Source organism: Sitophilus oryzae, unplaced genomic scaffold, assembly GCF_002938485.1.
Source record: "Sitophilus oryzae breed Bouriz unplaced genomic scaffold, Soryzae_2.0 scaffold_813_pilon_pilon, whole genome shotgun sequence".
Taxonomy (NCBI): domain Eukaryota; kingdom Metazoa; phylum Arthropoda; class Insecta; order Coleoptera; family Curculionidae; genus Sitophilus; species Sitophilus oryzae.
Window position 1 is genome coordinate 1,359,214 of NW_022147432.1, and position 26,091 is coordinate 1,385,304.

Below are 26,091 nucleotides of genomic sequence, written 5' to 3' on the forward strand. Positions count from 1 at the left end.
ATTTCCTGCAAATTGATGTTTTTATTTTTATGATTTTAGTCATAGATTTTGTTGTTAATTTTATTTCGAAAAAATAAGGTGACCATTTTATTTTTATCATAACTCTGTGAGTCCTTGAGCTACGAACTTGAAAAGACCTTTAAAAAACATTTAAAAGTCTCTTCAAGCACTTTAAAAACGGTCATATTCATATTCTTCGAAAATGTGTTCTTTCGCCATTATTTTACGATAAAAGGTTGCAATTTAGTTTTCGAAAAATCAAGTTTACAGAGTGATAACTCGGCTATTACTACACCTACGGTAAACAACAACAAATGAATCGATTTGTTATTCCAAAAGCTTAATTTTTCTTTATATGAGTTTTGCGATAAAATGCAAGATTTTCGAGTTATTTATAAAAAATTGCAAAAAAATATCCAGTTTTTAGATGAAAAATCAACATTTTCAATCCTAAATAACTCGGAAAATATTAATTTTGTGAAAAAATGTTATAGAACATTTTTTGCTTAGAATTCATCCCTTTATTGATTTTTAATCAAAATTAGTAATTAAAATGGGCGATTTATTTTTCATCCCCGAGAAGAGGTGGCACTCACCACCAGGGTGAAAGCACACATCGTTACTATGTAACTTTTGTTTCTTACATATATCTCTATTCACTGCTAAAATTTCACGTCAATCGGTGCGGGTGTCAAGAATTCGGAGGTAGTACCCTATTTTTATCCTCGCTTACTGGCCTATAAGTAATAGCAGTAACTAAATTTTAGATTCTAAAAAAAAAAAAATTCAGTTGATACAGACTATAGAGAGCATGAAATTTAACTATAAAAATTACAAAGTAATAATAACAATTTCTAATTTTAAACAAACTTACATGTTATGAACAAATATACAAATATAATTATCTTTTGTAAATATTTACGTATCCAATTAGAAGCCAATATAGGCTACTAAAATTTTGAGGTTGATTATTGTCTCTCATTTTACTAAAGCTGGATTTATATACAAGGCAGTTAAAGTTCAGTTGACGTTCTAACCTAACCTAACACTATGAAATGAATACGCGCATTTATAAAGTCAGTTGGTCGAAAAGTTGGCAGTTGGGACGGCAGCCAATGAGTAAGCGACTGTCAAGCACGTGAAGCACAGAAAAGAGATGCATTGGAAAATTACCCTTATTGTTGTTTCATCATTTCTGTTTATGTAATGTTCATATTTTACGCAATATTGGATTATTATTAGTGATGGGAAAAACCGATTAACTTCAATAATCGAGTACTCGAGTATCAAGCGATTGCAATAACCGAGTGATCACTCGAGAGAAATATCGCTCGTATTTAAAAATACGGTTTTTTGTCCGTCGCATGGTGTAAGTACTCGTTAACGCCAAGCAGTAAGCTGCGTGCGCAGGGCACATTCTTTCGATCATGAACGGCAAGTAGTAAGCGGCGAGCGATTCGCTTGATCGCTTGATTTAGTTTATTTCGAAGCATTATCGATGTAGGTCGTAAAATGTTGTCCCTCAGATACGCAACGGATAAATATACCGGGTGCGTCTCAAAAGTGGCTCACCCCTATAACTTATTTATTTTTTCAGATAAAACAACGTGATTTGGTAGGTTAGTATATGACATAAATTAGGATTAATTGACATATTCAATTGTTTTCGGTCACTCCCGGTTTCACCGGAAATGACTGCAACTTTTTATTTTTAGATCGCACCCTCGGTGTTTTTTTTACTTTATTCGGTAGAAAATGACACTCTGAATAGAATGACATATCACATGTCAACTTTTGACATTTTCGCATATGATTCATTTGAAATTGTAACATGCGGTTCATAACGACAATTTGACTCGAAGTACCAAGTGTGTGGTATGAAATTATTCGTAAAAAAAATCTTTTTCGAAATATGCTAATGAGCCACCCTCGTTCCATTTGAAAAAAAAAGAGATATGATCAAAAATACGATTTGGGCATCTTTTAACCGGCCAGGGCAAGACACTAAAAACATTAGACCATCAAGTCTATTTTTCCAAGGCTCCTTGATTAAAAATTAGTGTTTTTAACACATGGCACTCTAGATTCAAATTTAAAATACAATTTGTTTTTAAGCGAATATGTCAAAAGTTGACATATGATACCACATTCTATTTAGAATGTCATTTTCTATCGAATAAAGTAAAAAAAATACCGAGGGTTTCCGGTGAAACAGGAAGTAACAGAAAACAATTGAATACGTAAATCAATCCTAATTTATGTCATATACTAACATACCAGACCTCATTTTTTTATCTAAAAAAATAAAAAACTAATAGGGGTGAGCCACTTTTGAGACCCACCCGGTATATACGGCGTCGTATAAATTTGCTATCTGCAATGTATGTAGAAAATTCGCTCGGCTTTTTATCGAATATGTCACATTAAAATCACATTATGTCACATTAAAATTCGTCGCTTGGTACTCGTCACTTGCATCGCTCGTTCATAATCGAGCGATGTCGGTTATTTCAATAATCGAGTACTCGAGCGATATTTCGCTCGAGTTATCCCATCACAAAAAATAACAAAAGTATTTTTAAATCGAAAGAAAAACGTTCCAAATCTTCACAAGTCCAAACCTAACCTACAACCGAAACTGACAGTTTATAAATACAAGAATGTTGAACCTCAACTGCCGCGAACATCCAACTGCAACTGAACCTCAACTGAATGCTTTAAATCGGAAAAATTATAGCAGAAAATAAAATTTCTATATTTTCTTCAAGATTATGTGAATTTTTGTACATAGATGTTACCTACTGATATGGCAAAATAAACTTAACTCTAAAATAAATAGAATTCCTTCACCTTCTAATTACAATAATCTTCTTTAGTAGCTGCAATATATTCATCAACTAGATCTTGAACAACTTCCCTGCTAGAATCTAATTCGTCAAGATTATCCTTAAACATTTCCTCTTTTCGAAATTGATCCAAAAATGCCTCGCGTTTTCTCAGTTTATCATACTGAATCAATGCACGATCAAACAACTGAAAGTATATATTTAATTTTAGTCTAAGTTGTGTAACATGGCTAGTGTTGTAAAATGCTCAAAAATTTATATGAAACTATTTTAAGTCAATTCTTTCTCTAAACGTTTTTCGAAATTTAAACAATTGTTTTCTTTTAACCGCACGATTTTACAAACTAAACACCATAATATGTTGTCTATTTGAAAATATTCCAGTATCAGTCAACAAGAGTTCATCATTTATCCAGAACCAGAAAATTATGAATTATTACATACACAAATTTCGCGCTGCATCTCAAACCCTTGGCTACGACAAAGCTACGGCAACTAAAACTAATTTTTTTTTCGATATTAAAAATTTAAATATCGATTTATATTGACTAAACCAAACATTATACGCGATACGCGATAAACGATACAAAAACCTAGGCTGTTTTTTAATTTGAGTTTTTATAAACACCCAAACTGCCCAAACGGCGAACTTTTTCCAGCGATATGACTGAAATCCTGTAATATATTTATATAGAAATAATGTACTCGATATTTCTTAATCAACTATATTGATTCTCAACTAATAAACAATATTACAAATTACAATAATAACACGCTGGTTTCTAGACAAAGACAAAAACCGTCACTTTTTATATCGCCTGTCAGTAAACTACCAAATACAAGTGTATATAAAGTTGCCTACCTTACAAATCATTTTATGAATGACGCGGTCAATGGCCAATATAAACTCAAATACGTTTAAATAAAATATACGACGGCCTCCCCATAAGAGCAATGAGAGGATTTACGTCCCAGTATTGAAGGAGGACAGAAAATCGAGTCGAATGGTTTCAAGACATAGGTTCATCCTTGTTTAGTCAAACCTCCTACAAACCAAGGATAGACTTATGTAGGAAATGCATTGAAATTCTATAGCCATCCTTCAATATCGGGACAGGAATTTAAGCGGTACCCTCCGTATACTTTATTTTAAACGTATTTGTATAAACTATATCTATCGCACCTTAACCCATTATATTTTCTATACGCAGTATACCTTACCTAGTTGGCATCACGAGCCGCGTCACTTGGAGTTTATAATACGTGTAAAACATAGCGGGAACGAAGGACAAAATGAAATTTTGACCGGCGGTAGAGAAAATGGGTAAAATAAAATGTTATAAGTAATAAGTTTTGAATATTTTAGGATGAAAGAAAGTGATTTACAAAAAGTATAATTTAACTAATTTTTTCTAATTTTCTCCCGATTTATTTGGGGGGGCATTGACCATTTGACCTCATGGTTAAGCCGCCACTGCAGTATATATTACAGACAAAATAAGAGCTGTAATATTTATAGGGTGATATCTGGTTACTTAAATATCTATATAAAATGGAGTATTATAAATACAATAGAGAAAATATTATTTTGTAAAAAGCTTATGCTACTTAGACTCAAAACTAAAGAATCACTGTAATAAATGCAAGAAATATTTATAGGGAGCGTTCTCGTTTGTGATTATACAATGTTCTTATAAGGGAATGTCCACAAATGTTTCCCTCGTTGCGAATGGAGATATTCTCTGTATTAAAACACTAAATATGACATATACTACATATACTCACTGAACTAATGTTGGTGTGATTAGCCAACATAAGACCTGACACTCTGTGTGCTGTAGAGACATAAGGCGATTTCCTTGATAAAGCCACTTGTATGCTAGCAGGACCCCAAGGAATAAATTGAGCTAGTTTTCTTTCTCGAATTCTTTGCAAAGACTTGTGAACTTGTGTGGGATCAACCTCACCCTGAAAATACATCAACTTTGCGAAAATTCCAAAATAAAGTTACTCACCTTACTTGAATGATGTTTAAAATTGAAATGTAACAATGTTGAGAGCTTCTATCTTGTGCAGTAGACACCATCATATTCTTCGGTTGAAGCAACCGCCTCATCACATCCAAAACTGTCGTTTTTCGAACACTGGCCTCATCAGTGTCTGTTGAAAGTGGGGTGTAGCCTGTCATAAGGAAATGTAAACGAGGCGTCGGAATTAGAGGTGCTAACAGACCCATCAGATCATTATTCATATATGATGGATATCTATAAAAAAAACTCAGGAACATATATAAGAATCCATGTAAACTTAAATTTTGTAATACCTTAAAGTGGTTGTGGAAACTGACATTATAGTACTAACCAAACTATTTATCTGCGTAAAAGTTGGATTTTGAATTTTCAATCTGTCTGCTGCAATCCTATTTAAAGCTGTATTATCCAAAACTACAACTGAATCTGCTGATTCTGTGAGCCGTTTTAATGTCAGAAGAGAATTATAAGGCTGAACTACTACATCACTAAAATAAAATATTTGAATTGGGTGTTTTGATCAAACTTTTACATTGATCAAAAAAATTTAACCTGATTTCATCCAAATTGGGAAAAACACTGTAGGTCTGAACTAGTTTCTTTGGAAACCTGTCAGATAGTTTTTCTAAAATGTTAGAGCCCATTCCAGAGCCTGTTCCGCCAGCTATAGAGTGGCACAAAACGAAACCTTCTAAGCTATCACTTCCGTCTGCCTCTCTATCAATTATATCAAAAATTTCTTCATTAAGTTTCTCACCCTGAGAATACCCAGATGCCCAGTTATTTCCTTTAAAAAATTAAAGTAATAACTTCCATATAATTAAAAAAAATGTAAAACAATGTAACTTACCGGCACCACCTCCATTTTTAGATAAAAATACATTTTCTTGGTTGTATAATTTGGAATATGGAGAATTTAATATAGTATTGATTACTCTTGGTTCTAAATCGAGCAAAACAGCTCTTGGTATGTAATGTTCATCGTCAGCTTGATAAAAGAACACATCTTTTCTATCAATGCCTAAAACAAGAAGTTTTAACCCCTTGCCTTATCATAGTTTTCATTTAAATATTTAATAATACCTTCTGTAGCAAAGTCCTCAAGTATTCCTTCAGGATTAATACCATGCTCCGTACACAGGCGCTTCCAAAATTCAAAACCAACTAAAATGCATACAAAAAGGAGTAAAATAAATAACCTTTATTTTACAGACTTACTTTGATTGCCACATTGGCCTAATTGTAATGTGATCATTTCGCACGGCATTTTCAATGTTTTGGATAATGAATATATTTAATATCATTAAATGAATTTATTACATTTGTTATTAATTCAACTGAATTTGAGAAGTCGTTTTGTTTGGATTTGACAGCTACAAAATTCAAACTGCGCACAAGCTATTTCATTGGTCGAAAATAGCGGGTTGGGTAACAAATGAAGTTAGTCACACAGTACATTTGACCTAAAATTGGAGGTTTAATTTTGAGCGGAATAAATAAGAAATTTAAATATTTATTTTTAAAATTAAATTACTTTTAAATAGAAATATTGGAATATCTCTTTAAACATAACATATTTAATAACTTTCTTTGAAAGAACAATACAATATTAATATTGTTAAATCAATAATTATTATTAGAAAGCTATGACATGTTTGTTGTTTTATCAATAAGTTAAAAAAAATCATTTTATAAAAAATGTCGCTGATCGTAGAAAATGTTCCCACAAATTCCGAAACTGCCCAGTCAAATGATGTTAATGAAAAATACAGCATACTGGATAAACTTTATAAAGGTCCTAGGTAAATTATTTTATTTAAATAATATAATATGTAAAATATAACGCTTTCTTATTTGCAAGAATGACGAAAGAGTATATCAAGAAACATTGCAAAGAACAAAAACTCTATCAGACCCCGCATTTAAATGATGTACTTTATCTTCATTTTAAAGGATTTTCTTACATAGAGAATCTGGAGGAATATACCGGATTAAAGTGCCTCTGGCTGGAGAATAATGGAATTAGACAAATAAGTGGTTTAGGTACAAAAATAGTTTATTTAAATCAAATTAGATTAGGCAAATTCATCAAAATAAAACTCTTATTTTTTAGAAAATCAGAAAGAATTAAGAAGTTTGTTTCTACATTACAACTTAATTAAAAAAATTGAAAATTTAGAAAATTGTTCTATACTGGATACATTGAATATATCTAACAATCAAGTAAAGAAAATTGAAAATTTAGGTAAGTTAAGAAAAGTTAATATTTATTTGTTTCAAACGTTAAAAAAACTGTTGAATGCAACATACAGATTTACGAAATTTTAACGTACACAACTTGCCATTATTTTAAGTGAACGGGATATATTTACTTCATTGTGGATGTACTATAACATTTTTTTAAACGTAACATCATTATTTATTTATTTTTATCGTTTTTTTTTTCTTTCGTTGAATCTATACATAAAAACTTTGATAAAAGGCTTATTAAGGTAAAAGGATTTTATAAATATGACAAATGAGGTATACAGGGTGGCGCACCTCATTCGCCTCGGTTGATTATACGAAAACGGAAAGATGTAGAAACAAACTATTTTATGGGTATATGTGGGAAGGCAATGTGCATAATTTAAAATTATTTTGAAATGTACAGGGTGTGCCAGAACTAAGATCCATACCAAAAGTTATATTTTTTCTTATGGAACACCCGGTATTTTATTTCATTTTTGGATTCTTGGACATAAAATATTATTTAAGCATTTATTATAAGGGTTTAATATGTCTAAAAGCTTTGGTTTTTGAGATATTTAAATAAAAGATATTTAAATATGCATGCTATAATAAAAAGGTTTGTAAAATCTGATGCTGACTTTCAAGCCAGAGAAATAAACTTTACTAAAAAATTTGATTGCTTTTTTAAATGTATACAAAAGGGTATCAAAAATTGCTGGTCTATTTTAAATATTTATTTTACATAAAAACTTCGTTATATCAAATGCAGCTCTATGTATTTTTTAAATAAGTCCAAGCAGATTTAAATGCTCTTTCAAACTATATTAGGGTTTGCTATACCTATCTGGCTCAGATTTTGAATAAAAAGCGATTTTTCAATAAAACTGTAATCAAGATGGCTGGTGTCGCGATGGAGCTTTTCTAGTGATACTTAGTAGCTATTTTCAAAATCGACATTAGTTTATGGACTTTATTTAAATTTATAACAGTTTACTTTTATTTAATTTACCTACAATAGTTTAATATGGAAGCATTTATTATTTTGTCAAGAAAAATAAAGAAGCAGTTCTTTGATTTATATTACGATCGCTTGTAGATATATTGTATTTTTTATAAAAGAACCAATTAAGGCAAATTCATTTTCTTCACTTCCAACGACAGGTTTCTGCCTAATAGGTTTTTCATATACCACACTATCAGCTCTGCGAAATAGGAAAAGTAGTTTTTCAAATGAACGCTTATCAGGAAGATTCCTATTTGGATATATTTAAGCATAAATCCTTCAGGCTAACAAGCAATAATTGTGCTCTTGTGCATTCCTTCCGCCAGCAGATACTGCTTCATTTTTCTTGATAAAATAATAAATACTTACTTATTAATATTATTGTATGTAAATTAAATAAAAATAACCTGTTATAAATTTAAATAAAGTCCACAAACTAATGTCGATTTTGAAATTAGCTACTAAGTGTCACTAGAAAATTGCTATGACAACGCCAGCCATCTTGATTACAGTTTTATTGAAAAATCGCTTTTTATTCAAAATCTGAGCCAGTTAGGTATAGGAAACCCGAATATAATTTGAAAGAGCATTTAAATCTGCTTTGACATATTTAAAAAAATACATAGTGTTGCATTTGAAATAACGAAGTTTTTATGTAAAATAAATAGTTAAAAATAGACTAGCAATTTTTGATACCCCTGTATACATTTAAGGAAGCAATCAAATTTTTTAGTAAAGTTTATTTCTCTGGCTCGAAAGTCAGCACCAGAATTAATTGTGAAAAATAATGTAAATGGTGTTGACAAACCTTTTTATTATAGCATGCATATTTAAATATCTTTAAATATCTCAAAAACCAAATCTTTTAGACATATTAAACCCTTATAATAAATGCCTTATTTTATGTCCAAGAATCGAAAAATGAAATAAAATACCGGGTGTTCCGTAAGAAAGAATATAACTTTGGTATGGATCTTAGTTCTGAGACACCCTGTATATTTCAAAATAATTTTAAATTATGCACATTGCCTTCCCACATATACCCATAAAATAGTTTGTTTCTACATCTTTCCGTTTTCGTATAATCAACCGAGGCGAATGAGGTGCGCCACCCTGTATTGTAATCGCAAAATATTTTCCTTCGCACAATCATATCGACATTGACACTAAAGTCTATAAACTTGACTAAATGAAATTTTGGCAAAAATGTTTAAATTTGTTGTATAATTTAAGATACCGAGCAGCTCTTCATTTTACTTTATAGAGCAAATGATTGTAACAGATATTTTATTTAGATTAAAGCTACAAAAAATAGTTTAAACCGAATTTTATTATCGCTATGTTGGTCACATTGCGCCGTGTTCAGCAATGTTGTCCTTTATTATTTGACAATTATCCTAATGTCAGTCATTATTTTGTATAATATTGTACCGTATTGTTACGTTTTTCGTCGGTTCCGTGTGGATAGAAAGTCACAATTTATTTAAACACTATTTATTTAACACTAATTAACAAAAATAATAACGATAAAAGACTTATAGAACTATTTACAAACGATTTATAACTAAGAATTTATTTTGAATTTTAGCGCGTCAACTGTATATTTATAACGTGTTGTCGTTGAATCAATTCTCGTTTTCTTGTCTATTTTCGTAGTTTTTTTTAACTTGCACTATTAAGCACAAACAGTTCTTTTAAGAACTAAATTTTCGAGTTTTTGTATTGCATTTCTTGAAATTGTGTGTTGAAAATATATCGAAGCATTTAAAAAGTCGAAGCAAAGAGCTTGTATAAAACAATTTGAACGAAAACGTGACAATAAAGGTCCTTTATTACCCTTGCTACAGTCAGAGAAGTAAGTTTTAATGTCTCTGTTGTTATAAATAAAAAATTAAAAATATTGACTCTTCCTTCCTTATTTATATTGGAATCCGTTTGCCTAATACGTAAACATGTATCAGCTTCTCAAGAAAGGCCATCTCACACTTATTCACTCAGGAACGCGGAGCAAGATCTTTATCTACCTACCCCACGCTCAGAGTTAGTTAAAAGTTCAATATTATACAACTCGAAAAAAATGCACAATCACCTGCCATTTGAAATCAAATCCATAACATCATTTTTTTCATTTCGCAAAGCATTGAACTCTTATTTACTAGACAAGTCTTTCTACGCCGTAAATGAATTATATTTTGAAAATCAAATTTGATCTTGTAAACACTGGTCTAATGTTTGCTATTGCTATATTTACTAATGACATCGAAATGAATTTATTTATTTAGAGGTCATTGATATTTTACTATAAACTAGCTAAATATTTTTGAATATTATTTTTATTTTTTTGTTCTTTGACATTCTAAACATTTATAAATGTTTATTTTAACAATAAGACTGACAATATTATTTGTATAATGTTTTGTATTATCTTTTGTTTGTTTGTTTGTGTACCTTGTTTTTTTACTTTGTTTGTTAGTTTACCTTTGTCTACAAATTGAAAAAATGTTTGACCATAAAGGCATTTATTTATTTATTTATTTATTTATACCACTTTCAGAGTTAGTTTTTATTAAACTCTGTGATTATTAGTTTGTGCATTAATAGCACCCTCTTGTTATTACCACTTATGGCGTTGTAAAATGTGCATCAATAAATAAATAAATAAATAACCCCATAATAACGCTTAGAATAATCTTCAAAATGGACTAGTTTTTGTCAATATGTAATAAGTAAAATAAGCTATAAAACAAATAAATCAATTAATTACTAAAATATTAGTTATTAAATTAAAAATAAAACGTAAAACTCTTTAAAAAATGATACACATTGTTTGTCAATTTTAAATTAAGATTCATCTCATAAATCCATCACAATCTGGCAGCGCTGTCGACATCGCTTGTCACTCAAAATTGATCACGTCCATCGGAAATTGTTTTGCGATCACCATATGTAGAGATATTTTCATTTGATGCTACAGGGCTCTTATAGGTTCACCCTGTATATATTACTGAAGTGAAAATCTTTACGCGCGCTGGGAATAAAAATTCAAGTCCGTAAAAATGCACAAGCTGTACAATACAGGGTGTCCCAGAAATAAGTGCAAGTATTTTAAGGGATGGTAGATCTCGATAAAACAAACATATTTTCTCTTTATCGCTTTTCAAATAAGTCCAAAATAACGTTATTATACTTTGAAAATTTCCGAAAAAAATGATTTTTTGCTAATATTTTGAGAACCACTGGATCTTTTCTGGATTTTCTTTCTTGTAAATTTAGTCTAATACCTATGTTGCCATATTATCAAGAAATTATGTTTTTTAACTAAAAACTAAAAAAATTTCCAAAAAATTTTTCAAAAAATTTCGAATTTTCAAAAATTATTTTTCGCGAAAAAAACCTCATAGGCGTTTAAATACTTGCACTTATTTCTGGGACACCTTATCACAAATCTTGTACATATATTTTTAATGATTCTCCTGTTAGATTGTATAAAATCTTTGCACACACTGAACATGGCCAACAATTACGTGGAAATCGTGGAGGATTTTGAGCATCTGGAAAAGCTCCTGGAGCTGTCCGTTCTGGATTTATCCAATAATCACGTGGACGAGCCGCTAATCGTCCAGACATTGGGAAAAATGCCCGGTTTGAGAGTGTTGAATTTGATGGGTAACCCGGTAATAAGGAAAATACCGGCTTACCGAAAGACGATCATCCTAGCATGCGTAAGTATATTATAAGTATATTATATACACCTTCTTCGGGGGCTCAGTCCCCTCTCCCTTTTAGGTTCTGTCATGTAATACGATATTATTAATTTATTATGTCAGAAACTACTCCGGAGTATGTATTTTGAGTAAAGTTTTGTGTCTAGGCCCCCCTTTTCCGATTCCTGGATCCGCTCCTGACCATATACACCATATAACTGGTATGCTATACAGGTTGTTAACTGGACAGTTACTTATAAGGGAACAGAATGGCAACACTGCCTATTGAGAACGCATGCACTTATAGGGTTTTCTGTCGACTCGTACCGTCGCGTCGTCTATCGACGAGCGGGCCGAGGTTGCTATATTTCAACCATAAAGCTCTTGCCGCGAGTAATAAACAAATTAACAACCTGTATATCCTGTCGGTAACAGAGATAATATAACGTAGAAGGTGGCAACACTGCAAGGTTTAGATATCCGGAAAATGTGAAGAAAAATTTAAAATTTTCAACATTTTTTTTTCAAAAAAAAACCTTATAGGCGTGTTTCCGGGATCGAAGTATACTACCAGTATACCAGACACCCTGTATAGTTAAAATTGATGTGGTTTGCTGATACACTGATGATCTTGTTCATTCTTTTTGCTGCATATTGTACTTGTTATAAGGCTATAGGAAGAAATTTAGGTCATATAATGATCTTATTTGATTGTTGGCTCGATTGTTGGTGAATGAAAAATTACATATATTTATATTGAGAGTGTCTAATCATTTAAAATGGCTAATAAAATATACCTACTCGTTTATTAGACGTTTTTCCAATAAAAGACTATAGAGTAGACTCCAATAGAGTAGATTCTTTTCCATTAAAACTTAAATCTTTACTCTGTAAGCTCAATACTTATCTGGTTAAAATTAATTATAATAATTTATTTTATTTTACAGAAAGATTTGCAGTATTTAGATGACAGACCTATTTTTCCTAGAGAGAGAGCATGTGCAGAAGCATGGTAATTATGTCCTGAAATTATTTTGTGGACGTCTGTCCAACCAATCAGAGAAAATTAGACATACGACATCCAAAAAATGACAGGAATGCTGTCACTGTCATGTATTCCCTCGTTGGACAGACTATAATATCGCTTGTTAGAGAAAGGGTGGCAAGATATTGTAGGCTTAAAAGCCTACTTTATTAAAAGTGCTTTTAAAATTTTGTTGAATTAGTTGCAAAAATACAATCAAAATTAGGATTATTAACTTTGTCTTAACAATTTCTAACATTTTAAAAAGGTTTATAACATAATTTTCTTTTATTTTTTTATTCTTGAGTAAAAATAGAAGCATCTCAGCAAACTGCAAAAAACACTAAAGAAAATTTGCATTGTCGTAAAACATTGTTTTTCAGGTTAAATACTAATTTTGTTTAACAATAGAGAACAACGGCCTACGGTCGAGTCGGCCGCTGCTGGCACGTATACGTAGACGTAAAGAATCTTTTACGTGTATAAAAAATAAAAAATAAGAAATGCGCATGCGTACGTAAATGTTTACGTGTTTGTAGTCTGTGCCGTTGTTCTCTAAATATTGTAAAATAGATTCAGTTAAAGAACATCATTAATTTGTGCTTTTAAAAATAAAAAGATTTTTAGCGTGATACGATTATATCTTACATTTTATAAATTAAAATCTGGTAACCTCTACAACAATTTCTTTAATATATTGTTTATCGTAGGGAAAGAGGTGGGATAGAGGAAGAACACGCTGAAAGACAGAGATGGATAGATAAAGAAAGACAACGAATTATGGATAGCGTTAACGGTAAAAGTGATTTTTCTATGATATACTCATTTTACTAATATCTTTTTTAGCTCTGATATCTATGAGAGATCGTTACAGAGCTCAGAGACAACGAGAAGAAAATGCCCAAAATCCAGATAGCGGTTTTTGCACTTCCGCAGTGGATTCAGAAAGCGATGCGGAAAGTTTGTTTCAGCATAATTTGAGCAGTATAAATCTAACTACTCAGAATGATTCGGCAAGTGTTTTAGGTAATATTTTAATATCAAATATACAGGGTGTCCCACTTAAGATGGATACAAGCCAATATCTTGATTGTTTGTTGAGCGATCTTTTTCATTTTTGGCAGGAGGCTGTATGGCTATAAGTCATTTTGCCCAGAGTAAGAAATGCGATACCTCTTAGACGTACGTTTTAATGGGGTTTGATATTTTTCGAGTCAAGAGTAAACTACCCTTCGGACAATATTTATTTCAAGTCTCATAAATTATATTGAATCCTCTTTACCTAAGATGCTTAAGTTCTAATTTTTATAAATATTGATACAGGGTGTGTCATTAAAATAAGAAATTTTTATTTTTTTTATTATTTTTTAAGTACTTACGACGCCACTGGATAAACAACTGGTTTATTATCAATAACCAATTATATCCAATTATCAATTACTTAATAATCGATTTAAGTTTGGTCGAAGATGTTGACTTTCACTTTGTTATCTATACTAATACATAAAATCCTTAAGTGACTGACATACTGATTAATCACGATCCTGCTCAAACCACTCAACGTAGAAGCTCAATTTTGGCATACAGTTTGATTCTAGGGTGTAGAGGTTCGATATGAAAGGATTTTTCGAAATTCCAGTTCCAAGCGGGTAAAAGCACATCTCAAATATTACAATATTTTTTTATTTAAAAAACGGTCAAGTTTCCGAAAAAACGCTTAAACACGTATATTTTATTTTGTTTTTTACATATTTTAAGATTTTTTAAAAATGTATACAGGGTGTTTCGAAAAATCTGGCCGTTGATTAATCACGATCCTGCTTAAAGCGCTTGACGTAAAAAGCTGATTTTTGGAAAACAGGTTGACTTTAGGGTGTAGAGGTTCGATAAGAAGGGATTTTTCGAAACTCGAATTCTAAGGGGGTGAAACTATCCCTCAAATATTGAAATATTTTTTATTTAAAACCGGTGAGTTTTTCGGAAAAACTCTTAAACACGTATATTTTATTTTGTTGTTTTACATATTTTAAGATTTTTTTATAAATTTATACAGGGTGTTTCATAAAATATGACCATTGCGTAATCACGATTCTTAGTAATTACGATTTTAGTAATTTAGTGATCTAGTAATTAAGTAATCACGATTCTGCTTAAATTACTTGACGTTTAAAGCTGATTTTTGGCAAATGGATTGACTGTGGGGTGTAGAGGTTCGATAAGGAGGGGTTTCTCGAATCTCAAATTCCAAGAGGGTGAAAACGCCCCTCAAATATTAGTATACATATTTGTTATTTAAAAAACGGTTAGTCTTTCGGGAAAACGCTTGGACAAGCATAATTTATTTGGTTTTTTTACATATTTTGAAATTTTTTAAAAAATCATACAGGGTGTTCCAAAAAGTTGGGTAATTTCTTAACCACGATTCTGCTTAAACTGCTTGACGTAAAAAGCTTATTTTTGGCAAACGGATTTTTCGAAAGTCAAATTCCAACGAGATGAAACTACCCCTCAAATATTACCAAGTTATATAATAATATCGCCATATTGTTTTTTCTTATGCTGACAGACATGTGAGAAAATTTTATCCAGTTTGTATGTTAATGGAAATTCTTGCTTTGCTTTATCATCACCATTACAAATGATTAATTCGACGCGAACGAAGTCGCTGGTACACACTAGTAGTTTTATAAATCTTTGTTTAGAGCGTATGTTTCAAAGTTAATAGTGATTGTTTTAAATAACTATTTGGATTTTTTTAAATATTCCTCAATAAAGCGAATAAAAATCATATTTCAGATTCCATTGAAAACTGGATTTTTAAATAATTTTGTAACTCATTTTATTCATTTGTATTAGCAAACTTAAAAAGCAATTTTTTAATAAACAAAATAAATTGAAAATATTTAGTTTTTTTGTATCGTATCTTAATTATGGAAAATATCTATCTGAAAACTTAAATCGATTATTAATTCATAATAATTGGTTATTGATAATAAACCAGTTGTTTATCCAGTGGCGTCGTAAGTACTTAAAAAAATAATAATTAAAATAAAAATGTCTTATTTTAATAACACACCCTGTATCAATATTTATCAAAATTAGAACTTAAGTATCTTGGGTAAGGAGGATTCAATATAATTTATTAGATTTGGAATAAAAACTGTCCTAAGGGTAGTTTACTCTTGACTCGAAAAATATCAAACCCCATTAAAACGTACGTCTATGAAGTATCACATTTCTTACCCTGGACAAAATGTACGTCTTATACCCATACAGCCTTCTGCCAAAAATGAAAAAGATCGCTCAACAAACAATCAAGATATTGGCTTGTATCCATCTTAAGTGGGACACCCTGTATATACAATTATTATCTATATGATTAGAACCAATTTAATATCCAAATGTCTTTGAAAGATATGTCTTTTTCTTTTTTTCAAAATTATATTTGACATCTTTAGAGTAAAATAAAACTTATCATAGTAGGCTTAGAATAACAGTGTACGTCGAGTTTAATATATCTTTCTAGGACAGTGATAGATAATCATTATATTATTGAAATCCTGACCACACATTAAAACTAAATTATACAGGGTTTTCCAAAAAATTCGGATACTTAGCAAAACATAGACACCCAAAATTGCATTCAAATCGGAATAACGATTCATATATTTGAAAAAATGTGTTTATTTTTTTAAAGTTTGATGCCATCTAGCGGACAAACGAAGCACTTTTATACAGAGGTAGATTGTGTCCAATGAACTTAATTTGATTACAAAAATGCGTAGTAGTTCTATGTCCACGGAATATTGAGAAACCATGTATAATAAAAAGTATATAGTATTTATATTTAGCTTTTTACTAGCACATTATTGTAATTTCCCTAATATAATTTAATTAGTAAACTAAAAATTATTTCAAAGATATAATTCTGGCACAATCTATGTATATTAATTAAAGTTATATACCTATACAAATATTTAGTTTAACAGAGTTTAACGTATCTATAGGTACCCAAAAAACATTAATAACAATAATAACATTTGGAACTCGAACCTTATTCTATCACATACCGCGTAAATCTGTCATTATCGATTTTTGCGGAACACGGTTCGTGATCGCGATAAAATGTAAATTGTTTTATCTCCCTTTATTTAGAAGTTTTTGGTAAGAACTATATTATTACAACTGATTATAAAGATTTAACTAAGAAATAGAAAAATCAATAACAAATCTTCGCCTAACCAATTTCACTCTGTCATTTAATTGATATATTATTTAGCTGAAACCAACTATTCTCGAACCGATACCGAAGCAGAACTCTCTTCAGATGAAGAAAGAGAAGAATCGAATTACAACTACGGTCACGAAACATCGCGATCTTCTGAAAACGATTCCAATTCAAACTCTGACAACAATTCTGACGATTTCATGAGAGATCGACAACCAAATGAAGATTATTCACAGTATCGATCAAGAATATTTGATTACTCAAGGAAAAGTAAGCAAAGAAATCATAATTTAAGATTTTATTTCTTATTTTACGTTTTTTTTCTCTAGGTTCACCAAAACCAAGGAAATCTTTGGTCGTTGAAATCGACCAACCCAGCACCAGTCAACATACATTTGATGAGCAAAATGATAATAAAGATAATGCAAAAGATATAATTAAAAGGCAGAATGAAGAATCGTTTCAAATGGTTATTAGTGATATATGCAAAGCTGTTGGATATCAGAATAATACAAAATCAGAAAATAACTTTACTGATTCGACAAATAAAACAAATATTAAGAACGCTGGTAATGATAATACATCAGAAAATATTGTAGATGATACATTAGCATCTTCAAGATCAAATGATTCATTCATAATTGAAGTTAGTAAACCCAGTTCAAGTCAACCATCCTTGGCGGAATATCAAAAACAGACACACTCAAATGATTATATGAACGACACTTCACAAATAAATAAACCTTTGATAGTTGAGATCGACGAGTGCAGTATAAGTCAACCGTTATCTGCGGAGGAAGGATATGATATAACCAATAAAGAGGATGAAGAAGTAGTTCAAACCGTCATTGATAATATATGTAAAGCTATTGAATGTTCCAATGAAACCGAATTGAAACAAACCAAAAATACTATACCAATATCTATAAATGATACGATCGAAATGGTTGATGATTCTCATGAATCCCATGATATAATTTATTCTAAGGATAACATAGATACAGAAATACTTGATGGTAACGATGATAAGTTCTCCAAAGAACTGTACATACGGTTAGAAAAACTAGATGAAAGTAAAACTAATCCTATGATTAATAGCAAGTGTGAAATCTGTTTACCTAAACAGTGTAACTGTAACATTATTTCCGAAGATGATATCAAAAAGAACATTGAAAAAGAAATAGGTTCAAAACAGTTATGTATAAAACTAGAGAAGTTTGATGAAGGAGTTACCCAAAATAATTGTGATAAATGCTGTTGTGTTGTACAGGAAGAAAATAATGACACTGTAATACAGGACATATGCACAAATGATGATATTATGAATCATAATGAATCTGAATCTTCCCTAGAATTATCGGATGCATTAGACCCACAGAGTTCAGCTGATGATATAGACATAGAACATCTTATATATTTCAGAAAAAAATGTGATGATTGTCAAGTTGATAAATGTCACTGTCACTTTTGTGAAGGAGGAAACGAGGAAAATGAAGAAGATATCGAAATAATGGAGAGAAAACCGAAAAGCGTTTATACATGCCGCAAATCTGATGTAACCCATGAAAACCAGACTAGTAACAGCATCACTGATGAGATAAATGAGCCAGACCAACAGACCCTTTCGCAAAATGAGAAGCAACTTCCTCTAAATAGCAGTTTTGTGCACGACATTGATCGATCCGATCTAAATATTTTTGAAATTCCTGATGAAATTGGAGAGGGAGATTTCACTGTACAAGTTAAAACCAAGGAAGAGCTTCAAACGAGCTTATACGGCGAAATATCGAAGAAACAAGATGATTTGCATGAAGACAGGAGTTACAGGGAGTTACTTACATGGAAAATCAACGTTCCTAGAGAAAATCGTATTATTCTGGAACCCATTGATAGAAAAAAACGGCAGGAAGAGGAAAACGCTTTTAAAGACGAACTCTGCGAGCTGTTGCTTCTGTCAAGCAAAGAAGAAAAACCGGAATTTGAAATAAAGCCGCCTAAGAATATTGCCGAAGAAAACGATAAGATCATTTACGCTAGGAACACCACTGAAAGTATTTGCTCCAGGAGTGCATGTAAAGAAACCGAAACTAAAATTGATGAAGATCAAGATAATTCTTCAATCATACATAAGGTTTTGAAGATGTCGAAAAATTATCCAGTGTTCAACCAGAGAGATGGTGAGATAATCATGGACGAAGAAGGAATTTCTGAAGATTCCGGAAATAACGCACGAATCGTATGTAACACTATATCGGAAGTTAGAGAAGAAATCAAGGCGTTTAATAAAAGTTTCGACGAATTTACCAAGAAAAGCAAGCTAGCTAGAGAAAAAATCATGGAGGACTACACAGACGCATTGAGAAAAGAAGAAAAAATATTAAAAAAATTCATGGCAATAGAAGAAGAATCTCAAGCCAAAAGAAGAGAATTACCGAGAATGAAAAGACCCAGAGAAAAAGTTGAAATAACTGATGAGTATTTGAAGAAGCATTTCAACGACATGGGAATGTTTATGCCCGAAGATCTGGAAGAAAAGCCTTTTTTATTAACTCCCTATTTATTCACAAAAAGTCCAGTCACCGCTGATACCACAGAAGAAATATGTGATGATAATGAATCGATACAAGAACTGAAAAAGCAGTTAGAAATTATAAAGGAAATGGTCGAAAAAGAAGAGGAGGAAGAGAAGAAGATAAAATTAGAAGAAATCGAGCTAAATGAGATTGGTGTAACTAATGTAGAGAATGAGTCTGACGAAAAGAAAATTATAAAGAGAGAAATTACATGTTCTTTAGAGATGCAGCTGGCACAAAACAAGAAATAACTGATTTAGAATTATCATTAAGTCTTCACCTTAACTAGATTTGACTGTCTGTGTCAATATAAAATTCACTGCATTTTCTCATAGTCTAAGAGCTAGCAACGTTTTCGAGAAAGTACTTTAAGACGTCTGGCTCTTTGATATATCTTTTACTATGCTCTACAGGCTGCCGATACACGTTGCGTTCACTACTGCGCATCGGAAGAAGATTCTATATTTTTTATTAATTTAGTCCTATAAGTTCTAATATTGAATATAAATCGAACATGTCTCCATATCGCAGTGCGTAGAGTTTCTGACCACGAACCGTTGATTTAGAGTTCGAATCCGAGTCAGGGCAAATACTTTTTTATATTATTTTCGTTTATATTCTGATAGTAAAGTATTAAGTAATTCTGATGATTCAAAAAACCAAATATTTAATACTTTACTATCAGAATATAAACGAAAATAAAATAAAAGTCTTTGCCCTGACCCGGATTCGAACTCTGAATCAACGGTTCGTGGTCTGAAACTCTACGCACTGCGCTATGGAGACATATTCGATTTATATTCAATACTAGAATTTAAAGGACTAATAAAAATATAGGATCTTCTTTCAAGGCGCAGTAGAGAACGCAACGTTTACCGGCAGCCAGACGGGCCGCATGCTGTTCTAGAGAGCATAATAAAAGATATATCAAAGAGACGTCTTAAAATACTTGTTTTTCCGACGTTGCTAGCTCTCGTACTATCAATAGCTAGAATATTTATACTTGAACACATCTTATTTTTTTATTTTTTTTAACTGTTCTAAATTAATGTAAAAATCTGCATATTAGTGCTTTTTAACTTTGGAATAAAAAAATAAATTCCTAGAAAAAATGAAATACTAAAGATCCGTTTGCTGTTAAGTTACTTTTCATTCTTAGTAGATTTCTGTTAACGAAATAAAACCAAATAGTTAATTAGTTCGTTTTAATCCCCTTAAATATTTGTACAAAAAATAAAATGGTATGCACTTATTTTAATGATGTAGGTACTAGAGTAAAACTTAACGAAAGATCAGTATAGAAAGTCGCCGGAGTTGTTATAAATAAAATCAAATTAAAATACGGATTCTTTAAGAAATTATCATAAAGGACTAAAAAGTTCCTGTAAGTTAATCCCTCAAGGAATCCGAAATTATATCACAGGTTTTTAGTGATTTTCTCTATGTTGTCTATCTTCGTGGTGAACTCTGTCATGCTGGTGTTCCTTGTTCACCTGATGATGTTCCTTATTCTGGTGGTGGAGACGTTCGTGTGCCGCGTGTTGGTTCTGGTGTTCTCTATTCTGGTGGTGCTCTTTGTTCTGTTCGTGATGGTGTTTTTCGTGTTCTAAAACAATCAGGTATGTTAACATACTTTTACTATTATAAATGATCAGTCTTCATATAACTTTATGTTACTCGTATTTCTTTTTTCAATTTTATCTCAAGTTAATACAATATAAAAATTTCTTATTTCAAATTCAGAGTAATGGTTTCTAAAGCAGGGACCACACGCCAAACTGTGCAAAGCCGGCGGCTTGTGATGACGGCGAAAGTCGGCGAGGCAGGTTGCTGAAATCATTAAAAAGTTGCCGCAACCAAAAGCCGGCGGCACGACTCGCGCTGCTTGCTTGAACTGTCGGTAAAGATCAAGCGAATATCGGATAACAGGCGACCAGTTCTCTTTTTTTATTCAGTTGTAAGGTAAAACGGTTTCATTTGAGACATGGACGGGAAAGAAAAGACCCAAAACAGTATAGAATCGAGGTGGGAAAAAATCGAACAAGTCGTTCATTTGAACGAGTATTAAAAATGAATCGTGAGATTTGATTCACTGCTTAGAATACGGTTCGTTCACTTTTCACTTTTTTTCATCCTAAAATATTCAAAACTATTCCCAATTTGTCTAGTTTTCGATTGAAAACATTTTATTTTACGTGAAGCCAACAAGGTAAAGTATACTACGTATAGAAAATATAATGGGTTTATATTGGCAACTGACCGCGTCATTCATAAAAGGATTTGTAAGGTAGGCAACTTTATATTTTTACACTTGTATTTGGTAGTTTACTGACAGACGATATAAAAAGTTGCGGTTTTTATCTTTGTTTAGAAACCAGAAAAATTAGTTTTAGTTGCCGTAGCTTTGTCGTAGCCGAGGGTTTGAGATGCAGCGCGAAATTTGTGTAGGTAATAATTCATAATTTTCTGGTTCTGGATAAATGATGAACTCTTGTTAACTGATTCTGGAATAGATATTTTCAAATAGACAACAAATCGTGCGATTAAAAGAAGACAATTGCTTAAATTTCGAAAAACGTTTAGACGATTGACTTAAAATATAAAAAAAAATGTGAAATAAAACTTTTAGAAATGTGTATGTGTATATATGTATTTATATTTTTGTGCCATTATTATGTAAGTGTGTTTTAAATCCTACCGTGGAAAATTTGTGTAAAGAACATTGAGTGGATTTTTAGTGAAATGGCACTAGACCACCTGTTTAAAAATGTAAGGGTAGGTTTCATTTTAACATAATTTGTATTTATTTTTAGATTTATTTTCCTATAACAAAACGTACCTTGTAAGAAACCAACTAAATTTGGTCGCGTCTTAAAAAAAATCGACGCAATATTTTTTGATATTGACCTCCCTACAATAATAACTACGAGCCGCCACTGGTTCTCACTGTGTTGATATACATTGGTTATAAAATGGCCAAATATCATCCAATATTTGACGAGTTATACTAAACTATCAAGTTACCTTTCAAATGCCCTTTGTTGGATTGGTGTTTGTAGGCTTTGTGGGCTCGATCCTCTAAAAAATAACGAAATAGATTAAAAATTACAGTTGAATAAAATAATGTAACTAATAACTTACGACCACCGGCAGTAAATATATAAACCGTTCCATTGGCAGCTTGACATATACTGGGGCAAGCTGGATACGTCACGGGAACAGGCGTTGTAGATGTGGTTGTAGTTTCAGTGGTTGTAGGTGTAGTAGTAGGTGTGGTTGTAGGAGTAGTAGTGGGCGTAGTTGTAGGTGTAGTTGCAGTAGTAGTCGTACTGGTGCTAGTCGAGCTAGATGAGCCAGCCGTAGTTGGTGTACTAAAATCAATGCAACTAAAGTATACACGCAGTTGAAAAAAGTCCTATAGGCTTGGTGCATTCTCCGCCGGTGCTGCCACCGCCGGAGAACTCGTAAATAACGAATACATACAAATATAGGGGTTTAAATGGCGAGTAAACGAAAAAATTAGTATATAATTATTCTAAAAGTGTTAATTTGTAGAAATTCTAAACAAAAAAATAAAAAGGTAAATATTTTTATATTTTCCGAAGGTCTAACTTGTATTGTAATTTATTATTCCAGTTAACAACAAATTTTAGATGAGTTCAACTAAGGTAGCGAGCATAGTTTTATCACCGGTTTTGCTAGTGGGGCATAATTGGAGCTATTTCGGCTTTAACGAAATTTTTTAAAGGTACATACTTATAATTTTAGAAGATATGCATAATCACTAGTTAATTAAAAAAATATACCAGTAATATTGCAAATTATATTTCATCCTCTCATAGTATATGTCATTTAATTTTTTGATTAAGTCACGAGCACTTTGTTTTCTCACTTGTTTCGTCGAACTACTTGAATCCATTTTTACTATTGATCAAATCGGTGTAAGAAATTATGAAGCTATAAAATGTTGTTTCGGGAGAGTTGAATATCCGGGAAAGTTGAGTTATTGAATGTTATTGCACCCAACAACGCCCTAATTACGCTCTCCTGTACGCGTTAACATTTTTTTGGGCAATTTTATTAATATTTGAAATTGTCACAACACAACAAGACGCCTAGTTCGAATTCTTTTTCACTTAGTTTTTACTACCCGAAACAGCGTTCATCACACAAACCTCGTACCTGAGTGTTTTATAGTCTCAATAATTGCACTAGCAAAAAACTAAAATACTTAAATATTATGACAAAACCTCGATTTCAATATTATTTTAATGCGATCGACATGACGGCGCGGCGGCGCGGCGTGTACTATATATTGATATTTTGTGATTTTTGCCGTAGAGCGCGCTGCGGTCGGAATTTGTTGAAATCAACTAAAATGCACCAAGCCTATAGATATTTCGCCACGGAGATCAACTTGTCAGCGATGTTTGACTAAAAAATAAAATTTGAGTAACGGACATATAAATGCTTAACCATTCGGGAAGGGTATCTCTTCCCGTCGCGCGTCGTCGGAAGCAAAGAAACACAAAGAACAAAGGAAAAACTATTTAAAATATCTAAATAGAACTGAACTATTCAAGAACATTGCTTTAGATTTTTTCAGCAGAGATACGTCTATAAAAACAGTTGACGTTCTGTTTAAATCAGAACTTTTTCAGACAAACTTTTTTTTACCTTTCAAAATATTTTTTTTTGGAAAACAAACTTCATAGACGTGTTTCTAGGGCGAAATTATACTGCCCCTTAAAATATTTGCACTTATTTAAGACTCACCCTGTATAGACGTATCTATTGAAAGAAACTAAAGTGTTCTTGAATTGTTGTATTTAGATATTTTAAATAGATTTTTCTTTTGTCTGTTATTTGTGTTTATTTTTTGCTTCCGGCGACGGGAAGAGATGTACTTCCTGAAACGTTAAGCATTTTTTTGTCCGTTAGGCAAATTTGTTTAATTAGTCAAACACTGCTGACAAGTTGGTCTCCGTTGTTGGAATAACGCAGCAGTGTTAAAACGAAAATTAACTATTTTACTTTGTAGATTTTCTTGCAGTGCAAGTGGCGAAATATCCAGAGAATTTTTTTGAACAAGTTTGAAACTGAAATTTAGTTATATTATATTTAATTATATTTTTTCCATAGCAACTGTTAAAATTGCCTTATATCTATCAAAAATAGTAGATAAAATAGTACTTTAATCGCGAGGGTAGATTCAATGATACTTTAACAGCGAGGATAGGTTAAACACTTTATTTCTTATCGCACGTTTTTTAATTGCTTCCATTTTTGAAAATTTTTGTATTCCTTTTCATAAGTTATTCGGGATTTAAATGGAAGTAGTTTCGATATGGCGTTTTTCGCCTCAGCCTGAATATCTGTTGGTAATTTACTAATTTCGTTTTGAGTCATTTCTGGCTCCAATTCAATCAGCAATCGACACGAAAGAGAATTAAAAAATATTGACTCAAAACTGACAACTAAAGAGACAGCTTTATATATTTGTCAAATTACATAGAAACCAACGCCAACCCAGAACAATATTTTTTCTACTGGTAATAAATTCCTTGAAATAATAATTTCTGAATATTTTTTAAAACGTAACTCGGTATGGAAAAAAATATTGTTTTATACACGACGATAAAATTGCATTATCGTCTCCCGAAATTAATTCAGTTGCGATTTCATCGCTCGTGAATTATAATCTTTTCGGTCTACGATAAAATACCATTTTATCGTCTTGTATAAAAAATAACTATTATAATATAATATATTTTTATTATATTATAAAAAAAATTAAATTTAATAATATAAAAAAAGGTTAAATTAAAGCGTTTCAAATTATTTGATAAAAATTAATCAATTGAATCTAATTAAGTTCTTACCTTCCTGCACTTACGGTAGTTAAATTAGATGAGCCTGAAAACATATTTATAATTAATAATAATAATATTTTTGAACAACAATCCTTTCACAAGCTATGTAATAATTATTTAAGACTGCTAATACCTACTACTACAACAAATATAATATGTGTCTATATTAAAAAAGTAAAAAAATAAATTTGTTACTTACTGCATACAATAGAGCAGGTGGGCAGACTCAAAACTCTGTTGCTAAATGATTTATGCGCAGACGACCCTAAAACATAAATTATATAAAATGATAGGATTATCTCGCGTTACAACATCTAAAATTATAACAAAAAACCAAAGTAAAAATATATTAGCTTAAATAAAATCATTAAAACCTTTATTTTTTCTTTAATATTTAATAATGTACTATATAATAAAATAAATGTATTAAAACAAATCACTTACCACTAAAGGTTGCTAGCACCACAATCAAAAGAATAGAGAGATTAGCCATGTTTGTTTCTATAGCTAACAAGTAGATGTTAGCTATGTATGGCACTGGTATTTATTACGCGAGGGTTAATATTTATATGAAAAAA

At 31.3% G+C, this 26,091-nt stretch overlaps 3 protein-coding genes across 3 annotated transcripts; 1 reads left to right on the plus strand and 2 right to left on the minus strand.

Moving 5' to 3' along the window:
* Nucleotides 1-2,474: 2,474 nt before the first annotated feature.
* On the minus strand, nucleotides 2,475-6,262 carry LOC115889364 (tubulin gamma-1 chain). Its single transcript, XM_030909343.1, has 8 exons — nucleotides 6,095-6,262; nucleotides 5,960-6,040; nucleotides 5,727-5,897; nucleotides 5,429-5,663; nucleotides 5,170-5,364; nucleotides 4,867-5,110; nucleotides 4,632-4,814; nucleotides 2,475-3,033 (listed from the first exon to the last, which is right to left on the minus strand). The coding sequence occupies exons 1-8, from the start codon at nucleotides 6,141-6,143 to the stop codon at nucleotides 2,854-2,856; spliced, it is 1,338 nt and encodes a 445-aa protein (XP_030765203.1). The 5' UTR covers nucleotides 6,144-6,262; the 3' UTR covers nucleotides 2,475-2,853.
* A 277-nt stretch (nucleotides 6,263-6,539) lies between these two features.
* LOC115889390 (dynein assembly factor 1, axonemal homolog) lies at nucleotides 6,540-20,382 on the plus strand. Its single transcript, XM_030909365.1, has 9 exons — nucleotides 6,540-6,678; nucleotides 6,738-6,919; nucleotides 6,990-7,121; nucleotides 11,592-11,833; nucleotides 12,763-12,827; nucleotides 13,550-13,635; nucleotides 13,686-13,865; nucleotides 17,119-17,337; nucleotides 17,397-20,382. Exons 1-9 carry the CDS (start codon nucleotides 6,575-6,577, stop codon nucleotides 19,889-19,891), a joined length of 3,705 nt encoding a protein of 1,234 aa, XP_030765225.1. The 5' UTR covers nucleotides 6,540-6,574; the 3' UTR covers nucleotides 19,892-20,382.
* A 449-nt stretch (nucleotides 20,383-20,831) lies between these two features.
* Nucleotides 20,832-26,088, minus strand: LOC115889393 (polyadenylate-binding protein 1-B-like). The gene is made up of 6 exons (XM_030909368.1): nucleotides 25,958-26,088; nucleotides 25,713-25,778; nucleotides 25,523-25,556; nucleotides 22,782-23,011; nucleotides 22,665-22,718; nucleotides 20,832-21,246 (listed from the first exon to the last, which is right to left on the minus strand). The coding sequence occupies exons 1-6, from the start codon at nucleotides 26,004-26,006 to the stop codon at nucleotides 21,068-21,070; spliced, it is 612 nt and encodes a 203-aa protein (XP_030765228.1). The 5' UTR covers nucleotides 26,007-26,088; the 3' UTR covers nucleotides 20,832-21,067.
* Nucleotides 26,089-26,091: the final 3 nt, after the last annotated feature.

Bases quoted from the DNA above. Each gene is read 5' to 3' on its own strand.
- LOC115889364 (XM_030909343.1), bottom strand. From the start codon at position 6,143: ATGCCGTGCGAAATGATCACATTACAATTAGGCCAATGTGGCAATCAA. The intron at 6,041-6,094 runs GTAAGTCTGTAA...TATGCATTTTAG, and splicing joins AGGCCAATGTGGCAATCAAA to TTGGTTTTGAATTTTGGAAG. The intron at 5,111-5,169 runs GTATTACAAAAT...TTTTTTTTATAG, and splicing joins GTTTCCACAACCACTTTAAG to ATATCCATCATATATGAATA.
- LOC115889390 (XM_030909365.1), top strand. From the start codon at position 6,575: ATGTCGCTGATCGTAGAAAATGTTCCCACAAATTCCGAAACTGCCCAG. The intron at 13,636-13,685 runs GTAAAAGTGATT...TATCTTTTTTAG, and splicing joins AATTATGGATAGCGTTAACG to CTCTGATATCTATGAGAGAT. The intron at 13,866-17,118 runs GTAATATTTTAA...TATATTATTTAG, and splicing joins TGATTCGGCAAGTGTTTTAG to CTGAAACCAACTATTCTCGA.
- LOC115889393 (XM_030909368.1), bottom strand. From the start codon at position 26,006: ATGGCTAATCTCTCTATTCTTTTGATTGTGGTGCTAGCAACCTTTAGT. The intron at 25,557-25,712 runs GTAAGTAACAAA...ATATGTTTTCAG, and splicing joins CACCTGCTCTATTGTATGCA to GCTCATCTAATTTAACTACC. The intron at 23,012-25,522 runs GTAAGAACTTAA...CATTGATTTTAG, and splicing joins ACTACCGTAAGTGCAGGAAG to TACACCAACTACGGCTGGCT.